Genomic DNA, 22578 nt, shown 5'->3' with positions numbered 1-22578 from the left:
CTCTCTCCATAGAAACTACTCCTGGTCTGGCATTTTGTTTGGTTGTGCTGCCTTCCTGGAGGAGGGCATCGGCTGAGATACCGCTGCCAACAGTTAAACTTTGTCCGACTCCTGCTTCTAGCATTTTACTTCTGATGAACATAGAAATTACTCCAGCATCAGTTCTTCTGTTTCTCTTATGTGTATTCTGCTCTGTCTTCTGAAACTCCCAGTCGGTCATGGCAGATGGCCACTCGCACTCAGGAAGGTTCTGATGGAGGTGATTTCTTCATTTAAAAGGGGAGTTTTTCCTCCCCCTTACATTTGCTACATGTATGACCGTCATAAGGGTTTTTAAGTCAATGACGCAGTGCAAGCGATTGCCTACTGTCACTATACGGAATCGTCCTGGAGGAGTGAATACTGCAAGTCAATGTCTCAGTGCAACCTGCCAGGTGTTACTGCACAACAATGCAGACAAGCTGAAGGCCGTTATCAAAGCAACCTGGGCTTCCTTTATGTTTCAGCAGAGACACAGACTGCACTGTGCTGATGGAGTAATTTATACAAAAGAAGCCCTGACCGAGTATTGAGCGCATATACAATGTGGAAATGCTTTCAGTTAGCTATCTTTTGTCTTGTTTCTTATGTCCTTTTTAAAATGTCTAAGAAATTGAGTTTTGGGTTTTTGTGATTTCTAAGCCATAATCATTTGAATGAACAGAAATTAACGCCTGAAATATAACACTGCAACAAATTTGTAGAATATATAACTTTTGCATTAATGGACTGAATTATTTTTGATGAAAAGTTAAAGTAATTGTTGATTAGTCATGACCAAAGACCCAGAAAGTTATTTTAAATCTTCTTCACATTCTAAAATTGATCTTGAGATAATTTGCACTGAGACGAACACAAGCTGTTCTCCCCTCTGAGTTATTACTAAACCTAAACTCTTAGGAAATGATAGTTCTATGCTGTGAACAGCAGAGGGCACTAGTACTACATTAGTTCTCAAGAAAAAAAAAAAAGACTTTTCTGTTATCAGAACCAGATCACAAATTAAACATGTCTGAAACATTGTGAAGATACTTAAAATTATTTAAACAAACGAAAAAAAGCTACAACTATTCAACCTGTATGAATGACTTGAAATCAATATCCATTAGCTATAAGTAGTGAGCCGATATTTTTATTACAAATCAATGCGCTGACTGTACTCAGGGACCGCTCACTGTGCAAAATGACAGTCTGTTTGGCTTCCTCGGCGCATGAGAAAATTCTTGCTTCATCACAAGGTCAAACGGGCTTTTTTGCTGTCTGTTAACACTCAGAGTAACACAATGGAATAACACACAGCCCGTAGGAGCTTGGCCAATATCAATATATCACCTCGAGAGGCAATTATAGTCATTAAAGGGATAAAATGTGATGAAACTGCAGGCTAACAGCTTGAAAGTCATTATCACATTCACCACAAAACAATGTTGGTCCACTGTGAGTATGCCGTACATTACCAAAGCAATCCAGCAAGTAAAATGTACAATCTGAAGCAAGTGGTCAAAAACAATAAATCTTTAAATTACTTCTACCTGACTAATTTCTCACTGATTCATTGCAGCTTTGCCAACAGCAAGACCTATTTATGAACAGACACCAACAAATGAAATTCTCAACTTTGCATGAGTAAAGCACGTTTGGAAATATTTATCCTCGGTAAAATTTGAAGGTGCTTTCCTCCAGCTCATTGTTTTATTCGGTTTGTAGATCCTGTTGTGGGGAATCTTTTTTTCTAATCTGTTGTCACTAACCCGTAATTCAGTTATTTTAAGTGACTCCACATTGCATCAAAGCTATTTTAAAGGCTTTTTATATCCAGATCCTATTCATAGGATCTGGATATAAAATCTTGAAGTCACATTAGGAAAATGTATTCCAATGCAACACAGTTATAATGTGACATACAGATGAAATTCAACATGATCATCATTGTAGCACAGTGCTGTTAAAATAATTAGATTATATAATGCCAGTTAGTAAAAAAAAAAATTAACTTGTATTATTTTTAGATACTAATAAATTAACATGGAAACAATGTTGAAATTTTTTTTTCCTCTGGTACAGAAAAAATAACTTAAAAAAACCGTCACCATTGAACTATTTCAGTGTGTGAGACATGCATCTCGCACCTGTGCAAGTAGTTCTATTAATTTTCTAAATAAGACTGCGCTGAAAGGGGAACATGTTGCATGCGGCTCAGTGTCGTACATCCCTGCAGTCATTTTGAATTTCTGAATGGGATGCGGCACTTTGGACATTAAACAAGCATTATTGTCCAAGCACAAACATTAAACGCATCACAGTGACAACGATTATCCAAATCTCTGCATTCTTAGCTTGAGCCATGGATGTTGTCATAGAAACACGAGTATGTCTTATCAAGTACAGCCCTTGTGATTTTTTTTTTTCTTTTCATTTTTTTCACTGCAACTTATTTAGGCTGTTCACTGTAGGTATGACAACAGGCTATTAGGAGGTGTTGCATTCATTTCCATGCTAATAGACTTAACAGCTATTGTGTGTTAGCTTAACCTTTGATCTTGCCTTGTCAAATTGTTGTCAGCTTATATTAAATTAGACCTTTTTATGTAAATGATGTGAAATGCTTTGAAAACTATAAATAGGCATAATTCAGCTGAGAGCTGATGCAACGGTCGCTGTGAAATCAAAACCTTGTTGGTGCACTTTAACGGTCAGATTGTGCAAATCCATTTATGGAGTGTTGTGTTCAGATGTGCTTGGGTTAAATGTTAATCTTGCACAGCATATTCACGCTCACGCATTTGGCTTCTTAAATGCTTAAAAATGTTCAATTGAAAAAAAAACAAACAAAAAAACCAACAAAGGTTCATATTTTCTTGTTTTTAATAATCGCAGCAGACAGGGGATACACAGCACCTTTCATCTCTGCAGCCTTTTGGTTGTATAGTACAAGTCGAAGTGCTGATTTTTTTTTTTTTTTTTTTTACTATTTGAACTTGGAAGTTACTTTGTAGCTCCAACTGGTCACACACTTGCGCTCCTTTCCTTGTTGAAAATAATGAGGCCATTTGATGTGTGATAACTATGGGCCATAATGAGAGGAGTGTACTGTTCAGGACACATGAAAGCCCTTCAGTCCATTTGGGTTGTGAGCGGCCATTACAGAACAGGCGCCGAGACGCAACAGAGGTGCATCGACTTCATGAAGGGGTGCAGGTTTTAATGATGGAGGCAACGGTTGAGTCTTTTACCCTTTTATGATCTGGTGGAAGGAGGGGGGGAAATATTTTGAAGGTGTAAAAACCACAATGATTATGAATACAGTGAATTATAGTGCTGTGCAAAAGAATTCATGGCCCCCTTTTGCACATTTTGTCACATTACAAATAGAAATTTCATTTTGTTTCGCTGTAATTTGATGTGATAGTCCAGCATAATGCAGCACAAAACTGAGAAGAGGAAGGAAAATGATGCATGTTTTTCCAAGTTAAAAAAAGAAAGAAATCATTTGTATTCAACCTCCTGGATTCAATGCATTGCAGATCCCCCTTTTGCCCTCAGTGACTGCAGCATTTATTTGGGGGTTTGCCTTTTTTTTTTTTTTTTTTCTTTTTCTTTTTCCAGGATTGCTCTATAAGCAGCTCCTTCCTTCTTCACATCAACTCTGACCAGCTTCACTGTCTGTGCAGAGCCTTGAAAAACAAATCATGATGGTGCCACCACCATGTTTCTGTCTGGTCAGGGAACTGTGTTGTGTTCGATTCCTAAACACATTCAGTTTGATCTCATCTGACCAGAGCACCTTTCAACACATTTACTCTGTCCTGTGTGTTCTGGGTAAAACACACTGTTGATTTTTCACCACCACCCAGCAATTTTGCATGCAAACCTGGAAATTTAACTCAAAGCAACCTTCTTCCACATGTTTGGTGCGTCCACCGTGTTAGTTGTGGCAAACAGAACTTATGCTTTTCTTTCAGTGCTGGCTTTCTTCTTGCAACTCATCAGGTTTTGTAGAGTGATTCTGTCAGCGGATCTCCATTGTCTTGCAAAGGCAGTGAATACAACTGAATGCAAAACCGACTCATTTTTATTTGCTTAGTATTTTGAAAACTATGTTTGATTTTTCTTCCACTTGGCAGTCACACACTGTTGATGTGACACATATAATCACTTTAAATTTCACTTACATTTGTGGTGGTAGAGTACTAAAATGTTTAAAGGTTAAGGTGGGATGAATACTTTTCCAAGGCAAAGCATGAATAAAAAAAAAAAAAAAAAAAAAATATATATATATATATATATATATATATATATATATATATATATATATATATATATATATATATATATATATATATATATATATATATTTATATATGTGCACACTACTGTACTGGAAGAAGAAAGACACAAATGTAGAGAAGCTGTTCCGCGAATTAAAACCCTTGATTGTGCCGGCTCGATTTAAGTGATTGTTCAACTTCAATCACTCTTCTGCATTCGTTCATAATGATAATTTCTTTGAGGGCTTTTCTTTGTTAAAAAAAAAATTGTGTTTTTATGACCTGCAAAGTGATGAGTCCATAAATTATCATTCTCTCATCTGTACCCAAGGCGCAGCACATGAACCTCGCTTCATATCAATCTCTTCCTCCTTTACAAGACACCACACTGTCAAAAGTGCCTGAGGAGACGCAAGCACTGTGAGTGAATGAGTGGGAGGAAGGAGAAGTTGATGGTGATGGAACGATCAGCAACTCTTCATTTATCTGCAGGCCGTTGGAGGAAGAGCCCCAGCTGAGATGGGGTTAATATTTCTCCATCCTAAAAGTTCTGCAGGGACTTCTGCGATTTGTCACCCCAGTGGTATGGCCCGGCGTCAGGAATACAGTTAATGGTTAGACGCACTCCTCCCTCCGCACGTTGACAAAGGAAGGTCCGCCTCAGCCAGGAAGCGCCGTGGAGGAACAGGGATCCTGTCACTATCTGCCTCCTCAAAAAGTTGGCAGTTCCTGACCAGTTAATGGTTAACAGACATGCGGACGTGTCAATCTTCGGGAGTGACAGGGAGCATAAACGCACAAACCCGCAGACGGTGGGAGCCCAGTGCTGATGCTGTAAACATATCTTGTTAACAGGAAGCAGACCCTATGCCGCAGCAGCACTGAGTGACAGGATCACAGATGACTAACAACAGCAGCACTCACTCCTTTTTCTTTCCCCCTCTGCTGTTTTTACCTGAGACCTTTTTTGCTGCTAGGTCTTTAAAACATGTTTTGCGGTCATTAAAAATCAGAGGAGAAGTGACTTAAGAAAATGATTTGTTTGAACATTTGCTGATGACTGGTCTTATGCAGCTATATGCAACAAATGGAGCTACAAAACCACTGAATCACATTACATATTCACACAGTGATTGCTTGCAACACAAGACAAGGGGATTTGGGGACCCATAGAGAGAGAAACTGTTTTGATTTTTAAATGTGCGCTGCTGATCTGACTCATCCATATGAAAGCCTGCATTTAAGAGTCACAGGAGAAAGAGGGAAAAAAAAATCTGAAAGAAAGAATGAAAGCCACATCTCTTTAGATTTGCAAGACTCTGCAGGTTTGAGATCAGAGACAGCTCCTGTCTGATACCACCAGCTCTTCAAGGCTTGGGAGCACATACTGTATCTGATACACCCCTGTGTAACCTCTCCATGGTTCCTATACACTCAGACAGGGAGGGACGTTGTTCTCCGCCAACCCCCACCGCTGGGGAAAGTGACAGTCAATCACTGGCTAAAAGCCACCTTGCCGGAGAAACGGTGAGCTGGCTATTATGAACAGTTTGTGAGAACTGAGGAAGGGAGGAAGGAGGTTGTGAGATGCAACAGCTCTGCTATACTGTTAAAAGACGGATGCATGGAGACCTGCACAGAAATCGGAGCGCTTTTCCCTAAAAATATTTCCACTTGCTAATTCGCCTTCCAATTCTCACTTGCTCATAATGTAACAGAGATCTTTGCTCTACTAATTGCAGGAAGCAAACAAAGGAAAGGGTGTGCCATTAAGTTTCTATATTTAAAATGAAAAATTGTAGTTCATACATTTAAATAAATACACTGTACTCTTATTTGTCTTCAGTCTATCTGAAGGAGTAATGGTATGTCTGTAAGTGGGCCCTAGCCATTGCCATACAAAAAGGGATAAGAAATTGATGCCTTCATGCACACGAGCCATGGCCAAAGTAAAATGTATGTATACATGGGTATCTGTGTTTGAATATGTATGCCAGAAATCAAGGCGGTTTCATAATGCTCCTCCCAACCTAAAACTCTCTGCACATGTACTGCCATGAACCCCTTTGACATTTTTTGCACATTTTTGGGAAAGTAAAATTGCAAACCTAAATGTTTATACTATGGGCTACAGATTGTAAATTAGTCTACACTAACACACAGCATTATATAATTGTGAAAAGGAGCAAAAATGACACAAATGATTATTTCTTGTTTTTCTTTTGCAAATAAAATTCTGAAAAGTCTTTTATGCATTTATGTTTAGCTTCACTTGCCCCTCAGGTGGGGAAATCTGTTCGCAAGGCAACTATTTGCCATGTACTTCACAAACCTGGTCGATATGGAAGGACGGCAAGTTTATAGTCTTTGTCCAAATTCTGGGACTGAGATTTACCTGCTCATAGGACCAGGACCCATACAGCCATGACTCAATTACAATGGTCTTATTAAGCATATTTATGTATTTGAATGCCTCTTTGCGTTCCTATATCCAACGGTGAATCTATGATAAGAATTGAAAATATTTCTCCAAAGAACTTCTTTAAACACATATTTTTAAAAGAGCTTCCCCCAACATACTTGGGGGAATTTTTTTCCCCCAAGTATGTTGTATTTGTTTCATTCTATCACATAGCATCCCAATAAAATACACAGTAATTTGGTGTTGCAATGTGCCAAAATGTGAAAAAAAAAAAAAAAAAAGTTCCAGGTGTGCAAATCCTTTTACAAGGCACAGTAAAGTGTGTGTGATTTTCTTTCTAATGAGCCAGTTCTGTGTTAATCTTCACTAATGCCTCCACTTCACAGCTGTGGTAATTCGGCTGGGACTGAAACAACTGTTGTGGCGGAGGAAACAAGCTGCTGCTGAAGTAGCTACATTTTGCATACATTTCATGGAGCTCCAAAGAGCTGGCGCTTGATTTTCCTGGTTAATTTAGATGCAGAATAGGCGCTGGGGCTGCTGTTGCGGGCTGGTGTGCACATGCAAATCGTCGCCCTGCTTGACTTGACAGGAGGGTGGACTGTATGAGCGAGTTCGGCCCACTCATTTTTATACTCCTAGTCTTTATGTCCCAAGCCAGCCTCCTCTCCCAGTCTCTGATTCCATCTTGGCAATGACAGGCACAAGTATACACACGCACACGCGCGTACGCACGCGCACACACTAAAAAAACTTCACATAGGCTCTCGATGGGCCTCGCTCACTCACTTCCTTTCTAAAACACACATGCGCACAGTTGTCTGAGACTTCAACACGTTCCCGCTGCTTCTCCACTGGGTGAGCCATCATTATCTAGAAAGAATGCCAGTGTTTGGCCACACTGTGCCTCCCTACTCAGTGTTGAACTGAGCGGCTGAGACATAGGCTGCTGGTGGTGACACGTCTGTCAGAGACATGCCTCATTACAGCTGTTGCAAATGTCAAAGCACTAAAGTAATCACTCACAGCCCTACAGGATGCACGGTCACATACAGTAGTAATTTATTCTATGGTAAGAGGGGTTAACAGTTGCAAGTATATAAAATCATAATAATATAGGTAGGTGGACGCGAGACTTTTTTTTTGTTGTTTGTTTGAGATGCATGCTAATTTGACAGCAGATTTCTCGATATTTACAACAAGTAATAGCACTGTGGACATTTTCATGCAAGCACAAACTTCCGTCAAAGTTATTTCTGTCAACAACACCAAGATTTGCCCCAACATTCCTGTGCAAAAGTTTTCAAGCACCTCTCATTTTGGTGAGTTTTACTTCCAAATGAGCCAGATTTCCCCGTGATGCTTTTAAGTTAGCTTGACCAATAATTTCAGATGTTGCCGAAGGTCTGTCGAAGGTTCTGTGTTGACATTGTTGTTTTCAAGCATTTTTAAGAAGTTCTGGTTTGCTAAAGCAATTCAATCTGACCTTTATCGCTGTTTATGTATGAAAGGCTGCTTGGCTCAATGAATGAACTAGTAGTTGCATCTAAAAAAAATAACTATTTCAAATTTGATCTGTAGTCACTATTTTTAGTAGTCAGTTAAAAACATACAATATGTTCCTTTTACACTATTTTACACCACAAAGGATATTTTCTGTATCAAGAGGGTGATTCCTAAAGCTCTATTTGTTGAAAACATGACATGTGTTAGATGACTGATGGATGATATATTTTCCAGCTCCTCTGACAGGTAAGTGCTCAGTTTTGACTGTGTCTTAGAGGCATAACTTCCTGACTGTTCATGTAGACAGCTTTTCTGTCTGACAGTTTTTCCTTCTACGCTCTACTTCCTGTTCATCAAGACAAGGAGATCCACTCAAGATGAGAATGAACAATACTGAAGAAGCGTTTTAGAAAGCCAGGCCTCAGGGGACCCCGGTACCCCACATGACTCTAAAAGTTCAAGACAACAGAACAGCAGCCTGCATATGTCACAATGATAGATGTTCAAGAAAATCTTGAGAATTATGAGTTGAATCTCACCAGGCTCTGATTTGATTCACCTTTACTTACAAAAGAAACTGCCTTTGGTCCATCAACACCCAGAAGCACAATCGAGCGTAACAGTTCTTGTCATGAAAGACCCCTGACTACTGGCAAATGTCTCCTTGCTGACAAATAACATTTCTCTCCATAACATCTAAGCTTCTGTTAGGTCTCCTAACAGTTAATGTGAGCACACACATACGTCGAGAAATTCTACGATTTTCATTTCCACGCAATCCTTGAATACGTGGAACTGCACAATGCTACTCTGAAGATCTTTACCAGGATCTCAAAGGAAATGTGGAGGACACACTTGGAGGCCGTTTCAAGGAAAGCTGCAAAGCAGACGCACAAACTAAGTTTATGTTCTGTTATGTTGCTGTTCTCTAAGGTCCCTCTTAGGTCGTCACAAAGACACAGATACAGTTTTCAGAGTGAAGAAATCATTCGCTGTCAATTCAACCTGGAGAGACTCATATGCACAGAGAGAGAGAAAGAGAGAGAGAGAGAGAGAGAGAGAGAGAGAGAGAGAGAGAGAGAGAGAGAGAGAGAGAGGTATTAGAGTTTAATTGACAAATGAAAGTCTTTGGCGCTCGGACCCAGGAGGAAGACGTTGCGCTGAAAACCGCTGTCAGAGAGAATGGGCCGCTGTGTGTATGAAAATTAGAGACGTCTTTCCCCCTGGGCCCGGACACTGGTGGTGGAGAGGATGGTGGAGACTGAATGGACATTGAAGAAGTCTTGGGGTGATGGTGGAGGAGGGGTGGAGGAAGGTTGAAGCTCAGCCAACGAGCGGACGCCGGTGAACAGCTGGACCTTATCAAGGGAGCAACGCTTGATTATTGGAGGAGGAGACCATCACCGATTGGTTGGAATCGAGGTGCAGGACGACATCTTGGTTGGGCAGGTGGGATGAATATAATAGTCTTCCAGGCTGAATTTTTGCCTAGGCTTCATCTCTACATGGATGACATGAAGATGCATGCCAGGAATGAGCGAGGCAATTGATCCAGCAAACCAGACTGTACCATTTAACACATACTAAGTGGGGGCCGACTGGTCCTTATGGGGACCAGAGCCAAAGAAGTGGTGTTTTTGGGTTATGGGCTGAGTTTAGGATTAAAGTGTGAATTGAGTTTAAGTTAAATATGAGGCTAGGGTTAGAGGTTAGGCTGCAGAAATGAATGACAAATTAATGGAAGTCAATGCAAAATCCTTGTGAACAAAGAAAGACATACGATGTGTGAGAGGTTGTGTACGTATCCTCACGTTTCGGTACAGAAATGGCAAATTATCCTACCTCCAGCCAGCAGCTTTCTAATAACCCCTCCTCCCCCTACCTGACTGCAACTGCACCCAGACAACAGCTTCAGTAAAAGCAACAACACATTAAGCAAATCAGTGGCCCCTGCAGAATCATTGCCCAGTGTGGGCCAAAGTAGCCCACAGTGTACAGCCACCTGTGACCCGCCATGCTGCTTCCCACAGAAATCCACATAGAGCTCTTGTTGTAGGAGAGATCAGAGCTGGAACACTACCCAACATACATTTTACATTTAAAGCAGAACTTTATTTGCACTTGTCTTCGTCCCCAGAAGGCATGTGCAAATAAAATTAACAATGTGTGAGATCAAAACAGAGTAAAGTATTAACAAACACCTATGTTTAGATTGCTCTGATTGGTCATAGGGACCAAAATGTAATCAGGAAACATTAAGTGCAACTACATACAGAAACTGTCATTGAAAATTGTTTAGTATAATTTTTTTTATTATATATACAAATACAGTTTTACTGTTGTTGTTTATTTACACTACTTTACTTTTCAGATACACGATTTAATCTTCTTTGATGTGCTTTACACGTTCCACTGTACAATATGTGCTGTACATAGAAAACATTTTTTTGCAAGATACTGCAGACCAACCATTTATTCAGTTTAGGTGATCATAGACTTCCATATGCTCAAATCAGACATAACATTATGTCTGCTGACAGGAGAAGTGAATAACACTGATTATCTCTTCACCATGACACCTGTTAGTGGGTGCTGTGCTATTTTTGAGGTCAGAGTTGTTTTAAGATGGTAGAAATCTCATTTTCTTTTTGGGCCCCCACTCTGGCCAGGTGCTAGCTTGACTCTCTGGTGAGAGCCTCTGAAAAAACATCAACAGAGGCTTTTCAGACGATTATTTATTGCAAGACATGTTCCTGGAGTCCAATTTTGTCCGGTCTATTTCTTATTGTGAAATCATAAACAATGGTTTAGATGAAGGCAATGAGTCCTGTGGTGCTTTTGATGTTGTTGTTTTTTTTTTATCACCTCCTGGATGATTAGTCGATGTATTCTCAGAGTAATTTGGTTAGGTGAGGCACTCCTGGAAATTTTCACTTTTCGGTAAACTGTTTCCTTTGATAGAGGGAATAATCACTGAAAAATAATTATACTAATACAGGTCACATTGTATCCGCCTTTAATAATCTGAAATACTTACGTGTGCCAAAAATGCAACAACAGAAAAAAAATCCATAAGTCGACACATACTGTTTCTCACAAACATTGTGAACGGTGTTTTGCTGCACTGAAACGGCTGTTCACCCTGTTCATCTAAGATCCTGCAGGTTGTCTGCATTCAGCTGCATAACTCTGCTGTGACAGTATTGCCAGGAATCAAATCTACAAAGTTTCAAGGGCAGCTATGAATTTTCCTAACTAGACGGCAATGACGGTGCTCATTAAGCTGGGACATATTCATAGTTTAGTGTTTACCTTAGCTGCATCATAGAGACAGCTCTAGCGCACAAAGAAAGAAATGGCTGCATGGACTCCTTGACCTCAGAGTTGAATTCTAATTTCTGAAGGAGAGAGGAGAAAGTTACTCTCGGGGTTCGTGCTTTGCCTGATCGGTTATACAAATGAAGAATTTGGGAGCGAGAGAAAAAAGAAAGAATTAGGCACTTTAAAATGTTTGCATAACGAGCACCTTCTCGACGTTCTGGTTCTCTTCTTTTTTTAATCACCTGCGCTCTCCAGACCACCTACACCCTTCTTCATGATCAGATACCGGACCAACGGGTTGATGCATGATCCAAGGAATTAATCTGCTAAAGCCTGATTGCCATTACTGCCATGCGATTATGCACCTTGATTACCGAGCCCACCCCAAGGACCATGACGTGCCCGGGTGCACATTTCAAAGGTGCGCATAAAATTATGCGGTGATTACCCCTACAATGGATCAATCCAGCACGAGAATGAGACTGTGCAGCCATATAGACTGTCTCAAGTAGGACTGTGATTATTAATAGGTGCTTGAGGTGACCTGATATCTGAAGCTCAAGCCGTTAAGACTGCCTATGATCTTTCCGCATAAGCAAATAAATTCATTTTCAAACATTCTGAAAAAAGTCATTATTGGATTATTGTTGTAGAGGTAGAATTGTTTGGAGTTCAAGCATGCATAAAAGGGATGCTTCACCGACAGCTGAAGATGCACTTATCGCTCCTAAAGTAGACTTCAGAGGTTTTAAGGCAGAACAGTTATGGACGTTATGAACAATATGCTTTACAGGTGCATTTCAATAAGTCAGGATTCAACCGAAAAGGTTGTCTTTTTCAGGAATTCAGTTCAAAAATGGAAGCTAATATATTATTCAGATTCATTACGCACACACAAACACACAGCAATATATTCCACGTCTTTATTTTTGTGCTCATGGACAGCAATTAATAAGCTGTAATGTTTATGTACTCAATATTTGATCACTTCCACAGAATAATGCATAAGTTTTGTGTGGCATGAAAGCAGTCGGTCTGTGGCTCCTCTGATCAAGGTGTTAAGGAACTCTAGGTTGCATAAATAGCAGCTTTCAGCTCATCTTTGTTGTTGGATCTGTTGTGTCTTATCTTCCTCTCGCCAGTGAACTATAGATTCTCTGTGGCGCTCAGGTCAGGTCAGCTTGCTGGCCAATCAATTAAGCACAGTGATATATCATGGTTGTTACAGCAGATTTTTGTACCTTTGGCAGAGTGGACAGGTGCCAAGTTCTGATGAAAATGAAAACAACATCTCCATAAAGGTTCTCTCCAGGAGGATGCATGAAGTGAGCAAGCATTTTTCTAGTTTCCTCCGCCGACTTTAGACATGAAGGAACACAGTGGAGGATCACCAACCGATGTCATGTCACCCCCAAATCATCAGAGCGTCCCACCAGAGCTCCAGTGACTAGATGTATGGGTCTCTCCACTCTGCTTCCTGACTCCAAATGCTAAATTTGCTTTCATTTTGAAAAAAAGTTGACTGAGAACTATTGAGCAAGAGACCAGTCCTTTTTTTTCTTTCTTTCTTGGCCCATGTATGACCCTAAAACGTTCTGATTCAGCAGTGGCTTAACACAAGAGAAAAAAAAAAAAAAACAGCTTCATATCATGTCTTGGAAATGTCTATGTGTGGTGAATCTTTAAGATTTGACTTCATCTGAAGATCACACTACGTTTGTTTCTTCCTCTCAATTCTCCATTAAAATACTTGGATACAGAACTCTAAGCAGTTCACTTCTTCAGAAATTTGTCGCTCACGCTTCTTATGGAGAGCTTTACTGCCTGTCTGATGAACGCCTGTAAAGGTAGCAGTTTTACCCATAATTCCTTAATCTAACCTTTTCTTTATTAGAAATCACATTTTATTAGCATCATATATTCAATATATATATTCAGGCTTTCTTTAGATGTTAGCCACGTGTATCATCTTGTGTGTAAAAACCCAGTATGACGTATAAATTTCACGATTTTAGTTAAATTAGAAATAATTAACTTTTTGATGATATTCTAATTGACTGAGATGCACCTACACGTGTCAAACTGTGTTATCATTGATATTTATTTCTATATTCAGCCAGAGAGCCTGCTAATCACAAGATCCCTGAAGATCAAATTTCCAGCGTCCATTGAAATGGACACATATTTACATTGTTTATATCCTCTCTATTTTATGAGTTAGTTTTCCAAATGTGCATAAAGCAAAACATACAGACGTGGCTGAATTTTTAATCATTTAAGAAATAAATGAAGCAAACATAACATGTAAGCTCCCATCACTTTGTAGTGACACTTATCCTCTGCTATCAGGTCCATGTAATCCTTCTCTGTCGTGTTTGTGAATTAAAAAAATAATAATGCTGAGGGAAAGTGGTGCAGCAGATAAAAAGGCCAGTTAACTAATTCAAAAGCAACCCAATATCAAACGATTTCTGTGGATCAGGCAGTACAGAAGTGAAATTACATCTGTTCATCAGTTTCTCCCTTGTTGCCTGTGAAACATATGATTCAGACAGACAGACTACCTCCGATAAACACCCTGTTGCAACATCTCTAATGTTAACATCTTAGCATTAGTAATGCCTTGGCAAAGGATTTAATGGACTTCATATGCCACCGTTCGCAGCGATCCACTTTCTTAGAGAGCCTGGTTCTCAGCGCTCCTGCAAAATTACTTAATGGCCTCAGGTATTTTGCATATCTACAGGAGCAAAAGCCATAAATGTCACTCTGCTGAAAGGAAATGATTTATGTCTTTTGTCTCTATCAGGGGCTTTTGTTAAAACAGGGTAAACATATACTGCCGTACCGCAGATACATCAAGGACCATTTACTGTATGCAAATGTGAATTTGAGCTCACCAAATGTACAATTGCAGAAATTCCATCAGTAGCCAGAGTTCAATGCCTCTTCAGTCTTCAAGTGTGCGGATAATGGTCACTGTGACTGCACATCGCTGCAATTCAAAATCTCATCTGCTCCATCACTGGGAAATGTTTGCCACTAAAATAACACAGATAAAGGCAGCGCCTGTTGATGCCGGTTGGGCTCTGTGCTATTGTAGGAGATGATGAATGATAGACAGCAGAAGATGGGTACATACTATTCACAGTGCTCCATGTGGCAGCTTGCATTTTCACACTGGTACAGTATGTTTGTCAGCTACAGACAGCTCAGGCACTTACGCACTGACGTGGGCAAGCAGTGTAGTGTTCTGCCAGCCGACTGCGTCACGGACACATGCATGTCCTACGTACCGCCGTGGAGACCCTCTTATACATGCCTGTATGAGCTGTAGGGACAGACTGGAAGGTCTTGGCACCGTAAAAGAAAAAAAGAAAAAGATGCTGAACAAAACAGAAGCCCCTTTGAATAATTGCCCTAAAATCTCCTGCAGGTACACTTTACAATAGAACTGTGTGCTGAAACATATACAGTGCCTTGCAAAAGCATTCCTATAGCTTTAACTTTAAACTTCACCTCCTTTTAACTGCCCTTAACAGCCACACAAAGCTCAGTGTGTGGCTCTTCAGACACAAGATTTCCCCGTATTATTTAAATAAAGTATTGGACGTGTGCACACAGTTTTTCCAAATTGTTTCAAAAAAATTTTTTTTTGCAAGCTACACATAGAGTCTGTGAGCATAAGCTTCCAGTGTGTAAGACAAACATATGCTTCGATTTAAACTGTACTGTTTTAGATCTGGCATTTTGCTTGGGGACATTGTTTTGCTATAGGGCTAACCTTAACCCTAGTCCTAAGTGTTTTGCAGCCTCTAATGGGTTTTCTTCCATGACTGTCCTGTACTTTACTCCATGCATTCTTATGTCAAGTCTAAAAAAGCTTTTTTTTTCCTTTTCTTTGCACAAAGATACATTCTGTAAACAGAACCTAAACTTGTGCTCAAAAAGTGAAAATGTGACAACGTACTCTGACATCCAAACAGCTGAAAAGTGATTGGGGTTCATGAAATGGACCAGCCAAGCTAGACTTGTGACACTTTTCTTGCGTTTAAATTTGGACAGAATCTTTGAGCTAAAATGTCTCAATAATGACCTGAACTGGCCAGTCTGAAATAGTTTTTACAAAGACATGCATGGATGTTCAATGTTTGGAGGGTTGGCTTCAGCTCTACTCTTGGCCAGGCTGTCAGTTTCGGTGGACGGCCATTTCTTGCTGGATTTGCAGTTGAATGGGTAAATCAGATTTTATCCGGGGTATCAGAGTAAAGGTTACTGCCACACTTTTGAGATTTTTATGTATCAATTTCCTTCATTTTCATAATGATGCACTACTTTGTGTTAGCCTATCACATACAACTCTGGATTAAATACAGCAAGGTCTGTGGTTATAACATAGTAAAATTGAAAACGTATGCAAGGCCTTGTAGCTTAAATACATCAAATAAAAGCCTGCTTATTTTTTTTTCATCTTCTTCTTAATTTTCACTCAGCTTTTAAGTTCCAGGAGAGACCAAAGCACATATATTATTACCTGCATTTACAGGAATCCAAGTGCAGTTTTGACAAGAGGAGACAAGGAAATGAATCTTCAGATCGTTTCCCTGACAGGGCAGGAAAATGACCTGATTAACAAAATCACAGAGGCAATCACGGTGTTGCACCAAGAGAGAATCTTTGAGAAATGAAAATGAATTCACGTGAAATACGTCCTCGCTCTCTGTGAGTCACAGAGAGGAGTAGTGATGCCTAAAGTTGGGCCGGCAGTGAGGAGCCACAGGTGGCCTGTTGCAGTGTGTATTTTTGGGGAGTGACACACTCATGCATGGAGCTTGAACAGGGGGGGTCTCTGAGCGGCGTGGCACGGATTGGAGTGAAGTGGTAGCAGGTAGCTATGCAAGCTTTTGTTTTGCTTCTTTCAAGGCATACACACAAGAAACTCAAAGCTTCCAGAGTTTTTTATTTTATTTTATTCATAAACTTTTAATAAAAATAACAACATCGATATTAATGTAATATATTGTAGAAATCATCTATGTACAAAATCTTTTCTTGAACAGTTAATATAACTTAAGGCGAGTTAAATTACTTGTTTTTGCAATAACCTGTTGGTGACAATTTCACCAAACGCTTCAACATTTTTATTGTATGTTTTTTCCCCTCCTTATTTTTTTTTTTTTTTTTTTTTTTTGCTAAAGTGAACATTTCAGCAAAACAGTACCTTCAGCAAAAGATACCAGAAGTCAAAAACCCTTTACTCTACAGTCTAACAAAGACTCGCAGCAATGTGTGCTACCGGATTACTCAAAAGCAATGTTTATGTGGTTGGCTAGGAACTTCTAGCCTGCCTGAACGTAATTCTGTACAAACTGTAAACACGCCTAATTTACTGGAGTACATATCCGCATTAGAAATCAAGATCAACAATTCAGTGAGACAACGCTCTCTATCTTACCAATAAAAGAATGATGTGTGAAAAGGGTTTTTCTCATATCAAATTGTAACATTTAAAATGTTGTTACTAAATAATAGCCCTCAAAAAAAAAAGGAAAAAAATTATCAAGACATTATTTATGATTGAGAATACATTTCACCTTAGGATTAATTGTCAAATATACACTTAATCTATAAAAATACAAAGAGGTACAGTGATACAAATATATTTATTTCCCATTTATGATATATCTTTCACAACTGTAATAATCCAAACAATTGTAACACAACACAAAGACCAGTGACAAAAGAAACATTGACGGTAAAATGATAAGAATAAGATAAAAACACTAAACTGATCAAAGATGAACAGCTTCATGGTCAAAACCATACATTCATGTAAAAAAAAATAAATAAATAACAAAAACAAAAAACACCCCTTCACTTTACTGCGATATGTGAGGGGCTGAGAGTGGCTGATATTCCAGTCAAGGGAAAGAAAACATTGAAACAAACATGCATTTTGTTTTTGAAGAAAACATAGGCTAAAATCATTGCTCTACGAATGCTAAAAGCAGAAAATAAGGAATCTGTAAATGGAGATAGTCATCATTTATAATCTGTTAAGTGCAATCCAACCATGGCTCTGAGGCAAATGGAGGCTGGAGCTGTCCAGATTCAAGAGGTGCTGAAACAGGCCAGTCATGCAGTGCAGAGCACAGAGGCTTTGGCACCTCTGAAAGTTGAAGCAACAAGTCTCTGTTGGTCTGCTAGCCGACCTGTGCAGCTTTGGCTTGGCTGCAGAAAGTCAGCAGCAACATACTGTAAGGCTCTTTTCTTTCTCTCTGCTCCTCTCTTTTTTAAAAAAAAAAAAAAAAAAAAAGAACCTCTGAGGTTGCAGACTGATTTGCAAAGCAAAACCGACTCAGGCTGGCTTCTTCTTTCAACATCTTATTCCCCCCCGAAAAACAGAAGAAGAACAAAGCAAGGGGAATAGGGGGGGAGGGCGCAACTTTCATATCCCCTCAGGAAGACTGAACGGCCATGCTCCGGCGGTCACCTGCGGCTTTATTTCCATTTTCTCCTTCTGCTTCAGGTGAACGCGTCCGTGCCGCTTCCTCTCGTCGCTGCGGGCGAACCTCTTGCCGCACACGTCGCAGGAAAAGGGTTTCTCCCCGGTGTGAGTCCTGGTGTGGGTCGTGAGGTGATCGCTCCGGCTAAAGCTGCGCAGACAGATGCGGCACTGGAATGGCTTGTGGCCCGTGTGGATGCGGATGTGCCGGTTGAGCTCGTCGGAGCGGGAGAAGCGCCGGTCACAGCTCTCCATGGGGCAGGTGAAGGGCTTCTCCTTGGCCGGGCCGTGGGAGGAGGCCGCGGGGCTCTTCCTCGCCCTGCTGCCGGGGGGCTTCGCCGTGCGGTTGGTGTATGTTTGCGGGAACGAGTCCGGCAGCAGGGAGGAGTACAGGATGGAGTCTATGGTGCTGGGTAAGGCTGGAGATGTGTAGAGAGGGTCGCACTGGTTTGATGGCTGTGGAGGCTCTGGGAAGGGCTTCAGGCCCATGGTTGGTGGAGGTGGAAGGTAATTATTGTAAAGGGGGCTGGAGTAGCTCTGAGAACAGGTGTCAGAGAAACAGGGCTCCTGCTTGATGCCCTCCTCCACTTTAAACTCCATGTCTGGATTGGGGCAAATTGGGGGAAAGGTCTCCAAGAGGTCCTTGACGTCCATTTGCTGGTCAGGCGGGAAGTCATTGGACATGGGGAATGTTTCTGTGTGGAAAGTGGTCTCCAAACAGTCAGACTTATTGTTAAAGCTCCCCCACTCATAGCAGCTGCTTTCAAACTCATTCTTAACCACAACGGGGAAGGACGCGGCTTCCGACTTTGGTTCTGGCTTCTTCTGAAAGCCGAACTGGGAGGTGGACGGGTCTTGGTGGGCCTGGCCGTCTTGCGGGGTTTGGTCTGGGTCGGGTCCAGAACAGGTGTACGGCTGCCTCTTCGAGTCCCCGAAGCCGCCGGAGCTGCTTTCCGGCGGCCCGGGCGAGGGGTAGCTCCCCCGGCTGCAGTTGCCGTTCTGTTGCGCCTCTGAGAGCGGCAGCGTGGATATGCCCACGATCTCGGTGATCATGTTGAGGAGTGTTTCGGTGCTGCAGGGCGCTCCCTGAGATGCCTCAACATAGAAGCTGCCGGAGTAGGCGAGCGAGGAGGAGGAGGAGGAGGAGGGGGTGTATGCGTCTTTTGGGCACTCGCAGTGGTTGAAAGCGTACTCCGAGTTGGAAGCCTCAGTTTTTAGGGTTGCAGGGGTTCCTTCTGTTGAAACAGGGAAAAAAAACGAAAGAGATAACTTATAAATAAATAAATAAATGAAAAAAACGCGTCTTATATAAACCTGCTTGTCTCATTATAAATCCCGACTCGACAAAAGTCTCACTCCTCTCTGAAAATACTCATTATCTACATATTTAACGCCATGCACAGAGGGGTTTATGAACCAGCAACTCACCGTGGCCAAACTGGGCAGGTACCCCCCGTTCTGCATCGACGAACACCTCCTGGTTGCTGTCTTTCCGCACGCTGTTTTCCATTCCCAGGGAAGAACTGTTGCAATTCTCAAATTGAGGATAAAAAGAATCTTTCGCGTTCAAATCCATATTGTTCAACATAATGATGCACTTGAGAAGTCCGTCTCTCCCAAGGAATAAAAAAAAGGGTGTAAAAAAAAATAACAAAAAGAAGAGGAAGGGGGGGGGAAACAAATAATGTAGATCACCGTTTTATATCCACCCACCTTTTAAATGGCTTTTAAAACAAATGATCCAAAGCAGTGAGAATAAAAAAGAAATTCAATTAAAGGTATTCCGTTTCGTCTCCGGTCCTCGGTATTTGCTTGCTGTGGGTTTCACATCAGCGACTTCCCCTTTCTCTCCTTATATACACTTTGGCAGCTCCCTCGGACCCTCCTCCCCATTCATCGGCTCCAGTGAGAGGATTCCCCGCTGCGTGTAAACTTCATGCCCATATGTGGACAGAGGATGTGACGGAGTCCCCCACTTCTCCCTCCCTCCTCCTGCTGTACGGGGAGATAGGAGAGAGATGGAGTCTGACGTTGCAACAAGTGGCGGCCACTGTTGGTGTTTCTCTCCACAGAAAAGACGAGTCTTCTCTCATAAACGATTAACTATTTGCATTGTTACGGCATCTGAGACAATGAAATACCTTAGAATATCATTTTTACTCTTACTTATTAAACCTCTTTCACACTTAGACACCATTGCCATTCAGTCGTCATCTGCTCAGTAGAGTCCACCTGTTTGTAATTTTCTGTATGAGTTCAGCTGTTCTGCGAAGGCCTCAAAGGTTTGTTAGAGAACATCAGCGGAGAAACATCATACAAATCAAGGATCGCAGCAAAGAGGTAAGAGACAATGTTTCGGAGAAATCCAAGGCAGGTCAATGATAAAACCAAGCTTTGAAGATCTCACAGATCTCTGTAGGAAGATAGAAAGAGTGGGGTACAGCTGCAAAGCAACCACGATTTGGAGAAGCAGACAAGAATCTTATGTTATGGTCGAGTCTGCTGAGAATTTACACGCTGAACTCTCAGTCATTTGACTACAGTTTGAAGGTAAACCTCTGCTCCAGTTTGAAGTCTTTCATAGCTTTTTTTTTGTCTTTGTCAGGATTGCTTTTTATTTAGCTTGAAAGGTTATAGTTTATTTTAACTTTTAGATTACACTAATCCATTGAGCAGAACCCTTTAAATATTACTGTGGTGTCAATACATTATTTGAATTATTATCTGTTTAATTTTGCTGTTTGTGATTCGTATTTTGATCTTAAATTGTATGGTATGTATGTGGACCTCTTGGCCAGGCCATCTTTCATCTTTCTGAAAGAAATTTAACTCTCAATGGGACTTTGTCAGGTTAATTTATAGTTTAAAGAGGAGAAAACAAAATAAAATTATATACATATATACACATATATATATATATATATATATATATATATATATAGAGGAAACTTGCTGGAGGACCTAGAAGGGAACACATCAAACACGCAAGAAGGTGCTCTGATCAGACAAGATGAAAACTTAAACATTCAAAAACCTGTTCATGACAGAAAACCAAGACCGGACATCATCCTGAACACACACCCCCGCCCCCCACAGTAAAATGTTACGGCTGTGGCTGGATGCTTCTCTTCAGCTGGGATGGGGAACCTGGTCAGTGTTGATGGGAAAATGGTGGAGATGATTTCACATGAAAGAAAGCCTGTCAGTTCCTAAAAAAGAAAAAGAAAAAAAACATGAGAATAGCAGTAGGGTTCACCTTCAATGAGGACAACAACTCTAAACATATATACAGCCAGAGCTACAGTGGAAAGGTCAAAGGTCAGATAATAATCCAAATGTGAAAATTCTGAAAGAGATATGCAGCTTTTTATTGCAGCAAAAGGTGCTTCTACATAGTATCGACTGCGTGCAAATGCTTGTCACACTTGCTCATGGATCCCTTTCCTCCCACCTCAGAAGTATGTGCTGCTTTATGTTAGTATGTCACACAAAATCCCAATAAAACATTAATGGGGTCCAGGTAGATAATATCAGCCCCCATAGGCGCATTATAGTATTTTAGTGTTGATTGCTCAAAGGCATCCAATCATTACTGAGGAGACGGATGGGGATTATAGTGTAAAGATTAGCCTCCAAGTTGTTTTTTTTATAGTTCTGAAATGACTCAGCATCCAGCCTTCAGTTCACAAAAACAGTTGCCAGGTTGCAAAAGGATGGCAAGAATAGAAAAGCGAGATTAAAAGTCTCACTACAACTGACGCCACTGAGCTGACTATTATTTTACATGTCATAAACATAGCACATACAAGGGCAAACTAAAGCCACTGGGTGTGAGACATGGATCATCTTTATCTGGACTGTCAGAGGAATGTTACGGCAAGCAATATGGAGAGAGTCTCTGCAGTTGTATTTGCCTGTAGGGTTTAAAATATGAATACCGCGCAATAAATAGATACATAAGTCATTTTACTGAGGAATCTGCAGGGGAAACAAGCAGAATGTTTAAACTCATACCTTTAGATGTCTTAAAATATAAAATAAACAAACTCAGAAAAATCTTCATCTCAAAACATTGTGTTCGGTGCATTGTAGAAGTATTCATAGCCCTTTAACTTTCTCCCATCCTGCCACACATTTTCAGTCAGATGTCAGTGTTGTCCTGCCTCAGGTAGCCTCTTTCAAGTTTTCCTTGAGTATCTGACTCAATGTCACGGGTTGTGGTAAATGTCTGACCCACATGTAGAGACACTGAGTAACAATTTAATTGTTTTAAGGATTTTATTCATGACAGTAAATGTTCTCTGTTCTGCATGTTTGATGGAATCAGTTGGTTTTTCAGGAAGTGGCTCTGAAAGGAAGGAAAAGGGACAATGTTGATGGGGCAGCATAATTTTCCAGGCCCATTTTAAAGCACAATCAAGTTAAATGCGTTATTTTTCACTATGTACTGAAGACACTATAGACCCCTAAATTTTCCTTGCGTGTGTGTGGAAGGTTCTGTGAGCACCACATGTATA

General features: G+C 40.7%; 1 protein-coding gene across 1 annotated transcript; it reads right to left on the bottom strand.

The window, feature by feature from the left end:
- Window positions 1-16508: 16508 nt before the first annotated feature.
- Window positions 16509-20635, bottom strand: LOC106919326 (uncharacterized). Its single transcript, XM_014989587.2, has 2 exons — window positions 19490-20635; window positions 16509-19296 (listed from the first exon to the last, which is right to left on the bottom strand). Exons 1-2 carry the CDS (start codon window positions 19647-19649, stop codon window positions 18005-18007), a joined length of 1452 nt encoding a protein of 483 aa, XP_014845073.2. The 5' UTR covers window positions 19650-20635; the 3' UTR covers window positions 16509-18004.
- Window positions 20636-22578: the final 1943 nt, after the last annotated feature.

Source organism: Poecilia mexicana, unplaced genomic scaffold (genome assembly GCF_051168715.1).
Source record: "Poecilia mexicana isolate PSO_F unplaced genomic scaffold, ASM5116871v1 scaffold_1, whole genome shotgun sequence".
Classification (NCBI taxonomy): domain Eukaryota; kingdom Metazoa; phylum Chordata; class Actinopteri; order Cyprinodontiformes; family Poeciliidae; genus Poecilia; species Poecilia mexicana.
This window is presented reverse-complemented; position numbering and strand designations above follow the sequence as displayed.

Coding starts and splice junctions, on each gene's coding strand:
- LOC106919326 (XM_014989587.2), bottom strand. CDS start 19,649: ATGTTGAACAATATGGATTTGAACGCGAAAGATTCTTTTTATCCTCAA. Junction 19,297..19,489: donor ACCTGCCCAGTTTGGCCACG/GTGAGTTGCTGG, acceptor CTGTTTCAACAG/AAGGAACCCCTGCAACCCTA.